Genomic DNA, 12619 nt, shown 5'->3' with positions numbered 1-12619 from the left:
ATCATCTTGAAAAATCTGCAGCTTTATACTAATTACAAGTGTTCTAGATCATTCTCAAATTTCAACTAATCTACAAGCTTCTAGAATTCACTCTTCTGGAAGCTTCTTTATTTCTAAAACATTCTTGAATGACCTCATTGAAATCAACATTGGTAAACAAAATACCTAAGCCTATTCATTTCCACTACCAATACAATTCTATTGTTTGGCTTTTCCCTATTCAACAATAAAACTCCTTGGCCTTTAAATAGGCAAGGCCTGCATAATAAAATGACATTCTGGAAAGTTCTTTACAAACATGCTGTGGAATGTACTTGATCATTCTAGGCTATTCTTAAAGAGGAAATAACTAATAGATTAATGTAACTGCTTTCACAATTCTTCTACAATTATTCTTATATATAACAATACCATGCGCGACCAAAAAAACACGTAAAAAGGATGTCCTTTTCACGATAGGGCACGTTATGTACGTAACGTGATAAGGGTGTCAAAAACACAAAAATAATGAAAAAAGGGTATCTATTTTGCTAGGAAAATAACGTGTTTAGGGTCGAATTGGCGGGGATGATAAAACAAAATTAAAATGTTTTATAAAGGATGTCCTTTTTGCCCCAACACTTTGTGTTTAGAGTCCGAATTGCGGGAGGTATCGAAGGTGGGGTCGTACTAAACCAAATAAGGTAAAGCCGACGACCGAAGGACCCGTAACAATAAAACATTCTTCACACACCAGTACTTGCTTAGGAGTTCATTTCAGGGAATACTTGCCAGGAGTATCGTTTTGTTTCCAATACTTGTTAAGGGTAGGGTTTCACACGCCAATACTTGTTAAGGGGTGCATTTTCATAATATGGAAATTACGTGTTAAGGGTGCTTTTCGAGACCTCTTGGTCGCGCATGGTATCCACTCGTGAATGGAAGTGCCCCCCCCCCCGGGATTGTGCAACATGATACACTCTCTCATCCCTCTGAAATACACCAAATCACCCGCTCACTCACCTCATATGCAAATGAAGGAACTTAGGAGATATTCAGTTTACAGTTCAACTTGATTTATTCGGAGCTTACATCTTACAACGGCAAGCCACCGCAGCTCCAGCGAACTGACGTTCTTCTCCAATAATCGCAAAGCATATCACAACATAAAAATATTGCCCTCTACGATTTAACTATGAGATACATCTTAAAGGAATAACTCAATATTAAGCCTGATGAACAGGTTTCAGAACACATGAATCACTGCATTGAGATCAAATTCTGTTAAAGATTTTCCATTATTTGTACTCAATAAACAAATGGCAGGAGCACAATTCCAAGATTCAAAGATGTAGCACTAACAATTCAATTGAATTACATGTATGGGAGTTACTGCCCTTTCTCACGGTTAAAAAAATCTTAATTTGAATGATGATTCCAGTGGGCTAATGACAAATTTTAGGCATGTGAAACCAAAATAGAACAATATTAGAATCAAGAATGCTAATCACAATCTCAAATTCAAATTGTACTCTGGAGGTGAATTCCACTTACGTTTCAATAAAATTAAAGTACATATTTTGTGTGTGAAAGGCTTGACCTCCTAAACATCATTTGGGGGACGGAGCTCGGTGACATTTCAAGCAGTTCCATAGATATTACATTTGTCATGCACTCATCCTAGTTTGTATTTGTGATGTAGTGATTTGCTTGACAAGTCACCAAGAAAATATCAGGCATAATTTCTGATAAGTCACAAACCAACGAAAGTGTTGACTTTTTGAACTTGAAAATATGACATTGTATTGCGAAAGAATGTTCCAACCTCTTTTCTTTTATATTTGTATGCCCCAGCCCTGCACCCAGTCCATCATTCCCACAGTGATAGTGTATACAGCAAATGATCTATAATGGGAATAACGCTCATGAACCAAAATGATATAAAGATATTTAAAACAATCTGCCCTTTTCACAAATTGGTTGTTTGTAAACCTAAAAATTAAGGAAAACATATTTTTACATGCAAGCGCAGTGAGTGAAGTGCACAAATTATATGTATATATTTTTTTATTATATATTCTGTTGATGTCTTTACCATATCATGTCATGTAGCAGTTTCTCATTTGTAACGGAACTCTTATTTGTAATACATGTACTATTCCTCCTCTTGTAATTCTTCTCTTTTCTCTTTCTTTCCTTTCTGTCTGTCATTTTTCTAAATTTTTAAATATTTTTCTTTCTTCTCCTTCTTCTTGACCTTTGCTTTATCTCATTTTTATAGGTTTTCCCACTCAATATCACATTTTAATCATTTAATTTAATTACCATATGATTTTGTGATAGCCATGATCGCCTCGGATGTTTGTTATTGTAATTCGTTATTTGTCTTTAGAATGCAATTGCCACACAATTTTTTTTTTTTTTGTAAAATAACCATTGCTGGTCTTCTTTATTCATCAAACAAAATATGTTCACAGAGCTAACATTTGCCTCCATTTCTGGAGGGAAATACATGGTTTTTCACATTTTCTTCTATCTGTAAACGATATCTTAATAGGTAAAACAATATATTAAACAGCCTTTGAATCATTATTTTCCTTTTAGATTCTTTTGCAGCGAAACATAAATAGTATATAAAGCATAATTCAAAATTATATCTACATCATTTTTTTCTTTTGACCTAAATGAAATTCCTGATAGTATATGACATGGCTGGAAATGAGAATTTGGCAAAATATTTTTCTGTACATTTTCTTCAACTTTTTCCCAAAATATTATCATTATGTTACAAGAGAAAAACATATGACTGCAATCACCTTTTTGATCACAGTAAAAACATTGATCATTTTCTTTTAATTTCCATTTAAAAAGGTTAGCTGGTGTTGCCAAAATATCATACATGAATTTGAAATTAAAATTGACCAATATATTGTCCTTAACCAACTTTAACTTAAATAACCAGACATCTATCCAAATTGGTAAACAGTCAAATACTAACATATTACTCCAAAATTCCTCTGCTCTAGATTCTTCGGTTTGCACTTTGATCAATTCAATATTCAATTTAATATGTTTTTCTAACTGTCAATTTACTTAATGGAATAATACTATCAACCAATCTAATATCATTATATACATTAACATTGGATCTAAATTCTGAATACTTCTTTTGCAATAAACTTGTGCTAGAATAAAAAGACATGTTGCAGCATAAATGAATAGCGTGTCTTATACGAGTATATTGACTGTACCACCTTCCATCCTTAACTACTATTTTTGCACTTATCTATAGGTAGAGAAATTCCAATTTGAGCTAAACATATATCAGTTACCAACAAGTAATAATAAAATGTTCAAATCAAAGAAAAGGAATTAAGAAAAAGAAATAGTATTTTCATTGAAATGTTCCTAGAAACTCAGGTATATACTTCCACATCAAGCTCAATCATGTGAAGCCCAGCATAGAAGATACAATGCATTGATTACACACATTTGACTTCTATGTGTTATCTCTATGGCAAATTAAGTGTAATGTCAGTTACCAGCATGGTCGTGGAAAAATCATCGAAGCCCCCAAAAGACAAAAACAAATTACTTAATATTTTGACACATCTTAATCTAGTAACGAAGGTATATTAACATATTCAAATTATTACTACTACTCAGGGACATGAGATATTTCAATTTTACTGAACACCCAGAAATTGCATGTCCTTTTTGCATAACGTCAGTTACCAACACATTTTTGCTTGCTGATGCGTAACAAATATGGTAACATAAAAAAAACTTAGTATCAGAGTATACAGCAAGGTTCACTTTATTTGATCTATCAAAAGCAAGCACCCATCATTTGTTGTTTTAGAGATACACACAATGAAAGGTGTGTATAATTGTGCCTTGTAACGTCAGTTACCGTGAAAATTCCCATTTGTGTAGATGCTGCTTAAGAAGATTAGTAAAAAAAAATATTGGTCTATTGTCTTGTGGCAGATGTGCAGCATGTAGGTTTCCACACCTGTCAAGGCTTCAGTGAAACTTGATTTTTTGACTTGTTTGAACAAGCTTTTAGGGTTTTTCTGTGCTAACCAACTTTGGTTCATTGATGCCCTAGGTAAACTTTCCTGTAATTGTGCTGTCTGAGGTCACATGAGGTAGACACAGGTCATGTTAGGTTTTACAGTATAATGGAAGTAAACTGCCACCTTTCAAAAAGTTGGGGGGGGGGGTGTACATGCACTAATGGGACCTGAATTTTATAGTGTCATTGAAGGTCGCATGATAAGCAAATTTTGTAGGAAGTTAATTAGATTCTATAGCAGATATATCACAATGATTGTGAATAAAATTCTGAAGGTTGGCTTTGGAGATGGCTGTAATTTAAGCTATTTCACATGTGTTTTTGGCACATAAGAGCTTAACTTAACATTGTTCCTATTTAGACATTCTTCATGGTTTCAGCAAGGCGTAGGTAAAAAAAAAAAAAGAAAAATACCAAATTAAAAGATTTAGAGTGATATTCAGGAAAATGTATTTCAGTTGATATGCAGCAACATCATTGTTGTCTGTCAATTGAAAATATGCACAGTTCATTTTTAATGGAAAGTGTTTTTCTGAATGTTTTAATTGCAGTGACCACAACATCTTCCACTACAACAGTGACAACAACACCAGGTATACATAATAATGAATTGGAGTGTTCTTTTCATTAGAACTACTTACTATTTGAACTGAATCGTCAGTGACCTTTGTTTTTAACTTTGAGATATAGGAGCAAATTCAATTTTGTACTAAGTCTAGGTGTCCTTACTTTTGATCTTATTTCTATGTAATGCCAGTTTGTATGTGTACCTTTACAATATTAAGCCTGGTAGACAGATTTCGGAACATGGAAATAGGTGCAGTGAGATCAGATTCTGTTAAAGGTTTTCTTTTTAGTTATACTGAATAAACACAATAAATGTCTTGCATATTCTTGTTATTGGAATATCTATAAATTTTAAAAAAACATGAGTTTTCATTTTTTCCTCACCTTGTGTTATTCTAGGTGTTTGTGAGGAGGACTTGGATATGTTGAATGTTACCATCACCCTTACTGCTGATGGGAGTGATCAGAGTACAGATGGAACTATCACACTGGTGTCTGGAGTCAATAAATTCAATATTGAGCTCTCTATCCCAGGTTACATGACGATAGTGAATGCGCTGAGTTTATTTGAGTTTGGAGGACAAAACACCCCTCTAGAGAGGGTTCGCATCTCAAATATTAGGCCTAGTCCAAGCGGTGGTGATACTATTGAATATGATGTTAGCTCCACTCCTCCTGGCATGTTTAGAGTTCTTGATACATTTGGTAATGCACCTGTTGAATCTTTTGACATTGAAGTACTGGATGAGACTAGCAGGCCCTTAACTATTGAGGTCCAAGTCAGAGGATGTATTGAACAAGGTAAACAGCTTGCACTCAGCATGATAATATATCTTATATTTCAAAATCAAAAAGGTAGTTATTGCTTATCCTGTCCAAAATAAATTGGTGACATAGGTTTTGATTCTGCAGTTACTGTGATCTATGATTATGTTTTAAATCATGATTTTGGCTCTTAATGCATAAACCTAGCTTATGAATTATTCCATCTTTAATGTGTATGTAGCCTATGCCATTTATTGTGCATTAACAAGCCTTGTGAACAGATTTTGACCAACTTATTTTGAGAACGTTACTTAACCCGTTCGCGACGGCATAGTAGAATAGGTTCTAACACCCCAAACGAGATTGATCAGCCGACCATGTCAAGTTCGAACAGCTCCATTGTTCCGTGCGTGCGAGCTGGATCGTTGATTACAAAAGCGTGTGTGCGATCCACGATGAGTGAATTGATCGATCAATAGTTTTCGCGCATGCGTAGTTCATTTCCTGTTTTGGCTGCACGGAGTTCAGAGCTCACCTGTCGCTCAAGTGCTATAATTATGTCCGCACAGAGTGACTTCTTTGAGAATGTATTGTTTGTGATGTGGGTTTTGAAGTTCTTCTTTTTCGAAATTACTATTATCATAATATTATCATTCTCCCTTCCTTTCTTCTTCCTTTTCTTCTTTTTCCGATCTTCTTATTATTATCAAAATTATTATTCTCATTTCTTTTTTCTCATATTCTTTTTCTTTTTTGACATTCTTCTTATCTTATCATCCTCATTTCCTTTCTTCTTCTGTTCGATCTCTTTCTCATCTTTTTGTTCTTATACTTCCTGTTTATAGACACCCCCTTCTCCCTTGATATAGTCTTGCTTTGTTTCCTCTTGCAAATGAAATCCTCCTTTTTTTCCTTTTTCTTTTTTATAATGCTCCCTTTTCCTTTTCTCCTCCTTCTTCACTGATAATTGTGTAATCCTACACCTCCTCCATCTCCTAAGTTTTCTCTTTCTATTTCCCTTCTATTTATTCTTGTTATGATTTTGCTTGTGCTTCTTCTTTTTCGTTTTTTTTTCTTCGTCGTCTTATCTTCTCTTACCTATTCTCATTATTCTTTTACTCCCGTCATCCTATTTTGCTTTATTTTGTTCTCTCTCTGTTTTTCTCTTCTTGCAAAATGAAAAAAAAATGAAGAATATGATATTTCTTTTTAAAAGTATGTCCGCCAAAACATGAATCTTCAAAATATCTTTATATGCATACAAGTAATACTTTCTGAACAAGAAATCATAATCTTCTCGATAGGGAGCAGTTCTTACCAATCCACAAATTTGCAAGGTGGTATACAACAATTATTATGAAGATTATTTATCATTTATCATCCAATTATTTAAGTTAGCCCACCCCATCCCCCATGATCACCATTATCTTCTCCCTTCATCTTTTTTTCTGTTTCGTCTGCTTTTTTTATTTTATCTTTTTCTTTGTCTTATCATTATGATATTCATTATCTTAGTAAATCATTGTTGTTATTACTATAAATAATATTATTATTTTTATTATCCGATTGTTATATTTTCTTTTATTATTTGTTATTATCATTGTTAGTGTTGATAGTAATGTTTATAATTGTTATCATTGATATTTTTTAAACATTTGAATATTTACATGTAAAGAATAAAAGAATTTAGTTTAATTTGATTGAAAAATATTATTGTTATTGTCATGTTTGTTTGGCGCAGCCCGAAAGAAGAATCAGTTTCGCTGAATGCCATCCCCTATACTCTCTTTAATCCCCTTACCTCTAGTCAATCTCTACTTATATTCTCTCTCTCCTCTATATTCCCTTTACTTTTTTTCCCTTCTATTCAATCAGTAGCTTACGCGGGGGGGGTAGGGTTGAATTTCATACGAGGCGCTTTTAATCGAAAAAAAATGTACTACAACACTGCGCAGACAAGTGGGTTATGCTCTCCCTCTCTTCTTCATCTCCTGTTCCGTGCCCCCCCGGCCCTGTCTCTATTTTTTCCCTTCTTAGTATTATCTCGTCATCACAGAAATATGTCCAAACCCGGCCCTCCAAGCCCAACCCATACTAAAAATAGAACCTATATTAGGATAGGTGCCCGGCATATTCGGCCCATAATCAATTTCAAATGATGTCTAGATTTCAGGTCGTCGAGAAATGTTCAACAAAAACCTCCAAATTATTTCCTTAATTCAAAATCCAACGGAGACGTTGCCATGTATTTGTGTAAAAAAAATTAATATTATGTATCAAATGATTCTAATAATTAAATTTGTATTATAAACAAGACATTCTGCCTTTCTTTCATTATCCAAGAATATACAATAAGTCCCTGCAATCCGTTATATTTATTGTGAACTTACTCAATTCTCAGTTTATTTCACTAGTTTAGAACGTGTGTGGTTATTTTCTTGACATTTATGTGCAAAGGATTTAATGATCAACAAATGATTAGTAATGCATGGAAAAATGCAAGAAAAAATGACATAAGTATATGTTGGACAATTTAAAATGGAAAAAAAAATGAGTGTGACCAGAAAGACATTTTCGGTTTTGCTGGTAATTGTCAGAGATTGGCGGTGAACCAAGGAATTCTCGGTGGAGGTGACTATAAATGCGCTACTTTTTCTTTACTTTTTTTCTGACAAGCAAAGGGGGGAGGAAATAGAGGTCAGCAATGAAATCGCAACCCAAGTTACACCATTACTATTTTATACCCTTTTTTTCTAATTCTAGTGCATATAAATTATATTCCATTGTTTAACCCCCCCCCTATTTGATTCACCACACTCACTGTCAAATTTTCGGACAATATGATTTGATTAACATTTTAGGAACTTTCCTTTTCGAAATTATTTCCTGCATTCAGTTTGTTTTAATATACAATTTCGTCAAGATGAAAAAGGACTCTGAAAATAATAACCTGCATTGCCAAAGTAAAATTCTAAAATGTCGTAAGTGTATGTAATTTCTCACCCGGTACATTCACCTTTACAGAATTTTGATGTATTAAAATAATTCTTATGTTTCATTTCTCCCCTTCCTTTTTCCTTGTAGCCAACAATCCATAAGAGCTCCGATGAAAATACAAATATAACGAGTTAATTAGAGAACTGTAAGAGGAAGAGCGTGCTTCAAAAGAGATACATAGAAAGGCCATTCTCGCCTGCCTAAATATCATATTCCAGCTCATATTGTCTGATATATGTTATCTCTAATTAATCAATTAATTGTCTTTATTAATTAATTCATGTACTGATTGCGTTATCTCATATTTATCTTTATTACACTTGAGCGTCTGTTATATTCTATGGAGTACGGCCAAAAATGAAACAAATAACCAAATGGACGTATATGGAATCAAAATATGCCTTATGCCGTTTTTCTCGCACCCTTTTAACAAGCAATTAAAAAAAAATTAAACGAGCCGCATGATGATAATGATTAATAATTCATATAATATCCACTAAACATTGCAATCAAGGCGCTCTACTTATTTATTACCCGGCTTACATAATTTGTTCCGTGAAAAGCATTATAGGGCTGTTTGCAGACATAAACATAAATATTTTATTTTAATATATTCTGCTTTTCATTCCCTCTATCTTCTCGAATAATATATCCATGGATTGCATATTTACTCCATGCTCTGGATTCCTATCGCATCACATTTTTTATATGCAGGTCAAACCAAACCACGATAACATGCTCAATCAGAATAAAATCAATTGGGGAAACCTTAGATTTTTCGAAAATTCATATAATGAGATTATATGGATAAAACATGCTTCATATACTTTGTACATCGTAAATAACACATATTAGTCTTCATTAGCATGAATATGCCTATGTCACGGCGTTTATCACTCTTTGGTGTTAAACCAAACTGACAAAGGGTGAATTCATCTGTACATCCTTCCTTTCAAGTCACTCTTTTACATTGTTAGTAAGTGGCAACTTTATTGATCTTCGCTGGATGCGCTTTTGTCATTTTCAAAGGAAAGGGGCCATGCCTCCATCAATTACCCCATCCGTATTGTTAGAACAAAATAGTGTATATGTACGATCCGAGGTATTCTCAATAGCCAGCTGTATATACCTTTTGTTTAGGATTATAGAAATCGATATCAACTTAAAGTCATGTACTCTCTTCTGATCAATTCATGAAGTTGAATATTTTGACAGCCATTTTCAAGAGGCAAAATCATGCACCTAAATGAAAGAAGAAAACAAAAAATGTGTTATAAACTGAAACCATGATTTTTCTTCTTCCTATATTTTATCAACGGCGCCATTTTGAAACCTCTCAAGCAATCTAATATAGTATCGATCGTTTTTGATCTATTGTTGATCATAACAGCGCACACACACAGCTCTGCGTGCGTTTTGGGTTGCATTTCGCTGCTCCCATTATTTTTCCTCACTTATTGAGTACGGTATATACGTGGTTCTGCGAAACTGAAAATCATTGAAATCAAGCTTTCATCGCAGCAATGCCCACTGTACGCCAATATTGGCAAAATATGACACTTAATTTCTCACTTTTTACTCATTTGTTTCCTCATAAGAAAACACTCTTTTCTTCACAATCATGAACAAAAGAAGTCACTTTGAAATGCATATAAGTTTGCACTGAAATCTGCTCATATTTTGATTACTTCGATAATATTTTCATACAGTTCCACCAACTACGACCGCATCTCCAGAAACAACTACACCATCAACAACATCTGGTAAGTTGAATCAATTAGTTATCTTTTCAAAAGTCTAAGCTGCATTTTTTGCATTGGAATCAGCGGTTTTCATTGACCAATATACTCACACTTTCGAAATTGCATTTCCTGTTCATATTCTAGCTCTACAGTGGCGCAATCCAGCATTGTTTTGATCCAATCATTAGCTCTTGTGACATTTAGCGCAACTTTTCTTTGCATAGCGGACAACAAGGAAGGCAAATTTGAGGCGCTGGGGGCCTGGTATGGACGGCCGTCCGTTGGGTAGAGACGGGAGGGGGGTACTGGGATTTAAAGTGCATAGGATCAATTGACACACCCGGGTGCTCGACAAGATATCTTTTTGAAAACTAAGGCAAGATATACAAACATTGGATGTGTGAAACAGACCTAAACACACAATAATGAAATACATGTAGGAGAAGGCAGGGTAAGTTGAGCATAGGGGCAAGTTGAGCCACCTGCCCCAGGCCAATAATGAATGAGTCAGACATTGTGGCGGTGTCAAGTATTGATGACCCATGGCATAACCCCTAACCCCACCACATTGTTTTCAAATTTGAAACAAAAAGTACTTTTCAGAGGGTAAAATACAAAATTCAGCCAAAAGAGTAAAAGGGGGTGTAAAATAGATAAGCGCTTTTTACAAACACATGTCTTTAACTATAATTAAGATATAAGAACAACATTGTTGGTCCAGGTATGGATCTTCATTCTTGTCATAGTCTTTTACATGATGGATGCATGAGAAAATGTGTGGATGTGAAATTATCGCATAACGTTCGGACTGGGGTAAGTTGAGCCATGGTAATTCTTATGGTAATGTATATGAAAATAGAAACAAACCTTGAAAGGCCATCAATATGCATGCAGAAAGGAGCAAATTTACATGACTGTTCTTTTCCTTGTAGAGGATGTTAGTATTCATGGAGAATTAGCAAGTGAAAAGACTTTAAGTAAAAGGTTGAGATGCTGGTTCTTCCCCCATACATTTTGTACATAGTTTTTGTGGCTCAACTTACCCCAGAAGGTGACTCAACTTACCCCATGGAAGGGGCAAGTTGAGCCATTTGACATCTCTTTTTTCAAAGGTGACAATGATTTTCAGTGTGGGGGTAGAAAGTTATATATAACTGAAAAATATTTCAGAAGACTTAAATTTTAAGGCAAAGTACTTATTTCTCCCAAGATTATTAAGCATATTAATTCTAACATGCAAAAATCAAAGTGTCACAACTTACCCCGCCTTTCCATACATTTATTTCAAGCAACATCATAATTCAAATACTGATCAGCAACTGCTATAAAAATAATTGCATTGAAAAAATTATTGCTATGTACATTTATCATTTTTTGGAGTGCTATATAGCGCTGGCTTGCATGCTTGCTTGAATGTTGCCCTCTATAGGTCAAAGTATACAGTCTCCTTGCCAAAAATACATTTCAGTTGATATGCAGCACGAAAGTAGTTTGTTTCCTGTCAATTGATAACATGCAAAAATGTCTTTATGATTGAATGGAGTTGAGAGGGCATTTTGTTAATTTTTTGTCTGAATGTTTTGAACAGCAGAGACTACAACTACTGTCATCCCAGTTACTACAGGTGAAATTGGCGATGCAGGTAGGTTCACATTAGCTCTCGTCTTTTTTTTAAAGATATTATTCTCTTCTTGGAGCGTTGTGGCCCAGTGGATTAGTCACCGGACTCTGAAACAGAGGGTCGTGGGTTCGAATCCCAACCATGGCGTAATTTTCTTAAGCAAGAAATTTATCCACAATGTGCTGCACTCAACCCAGGTGAGGTAAATGGGTACCTGGCAGGAATTTATTCCTTGAAACGCAGCGCGCGTAACAGCTGCACTGCTAAAGTAAGGGTAATTATTCTGCATAAACTGTAGAGCGCTTAGAGACTTCTTACAAAGTAAGTATTAAGCGCTATATAAGCAAGTATGATTATTATTATTATTCTTTTAAAGATATTATTCAGTTGAATTCATACAAGGTGACAGGTTAAGAAATGTTAAGTTACAAAAAAGCTTATGACACTTTTATAATAATTTGCAGACGGGACATGAACTCAAACTCTGTTCTTGAATGAAGGGGTGAAATGCTGAGAAAAAAAATTGCCTCATGTAGGCCGAAGCTGTGTGCATTTCCTGTCAGGTCCAGACATGTCTGAAATAAAAATCTGACATTAAAACAATATCATATCAAATTGTCCCTTTCTTTGATAAAATGAACAAAATAACCTCTTTTCTGTCCGATATTATTTGTTTTCAAGCGCTTGCATGTCTTCTCAATGTGTTATATATGTAACAAATCATGTTTTACCCAATATTTACTTTTAGCTGTAGAAACTACGCGTCCACCAAGATCTACACAAACAGGTAACTCAAAATGCTATGCATATACAATGGTGAACTTCCATTGAAGTTTTCTCACATTTAGATACATGTTATAGAGTAAGATG

General features: G+C 34.4%; 1 protein-coding gene across 1 annotated transcript in view; it reads left to right on the top strand.

Moving 5' to 3' along the window:
* Positions 1-12619, top strand: part of LOC121426612 (mucin-5AC-like) — a 97581-nt gene that overhangs the window by 83645 nt on the left and 1317 nt on the right. The window contains exons 41-45 of the mRNA XM_041622970.1: positions 4516-4650; positions 5024-5425; positions 10096-10149; positions 11717-11770; positions 12498-12536. Of these exons, the coding sequence (XP_041478904.1) occupies positions 4516-4650; positions 5024-5425; positions 10096-10149; positions 11717-11770; positions 12498-12536 (684 nt within the window). The remainder of the gene's footprint in view (positions 1-4515; positions 4651-5023; positions 5426-10095; positions 10150-11716; positions 11771-12497; positions 12537-12619) is intronic.

Source organism: Lytechinus variegatus, chromosome 13, assembly GCF_018143015.1.
Source record: "Lytechinus variegatus isolate NC3 chromosome 13, Lvar_3.0, whole genome shotgun sequence".
NCBI classification, from domain to species: Eukaryota; Metazoa; Echinodermata; class Echinoidea; order Temnopleuroida; family Toxopneustidae; genus Lytechinus; species Lytechinus variegatus.
This window is presented reverse-complemented; position numbering and strand designations above follow the sequence as displayed.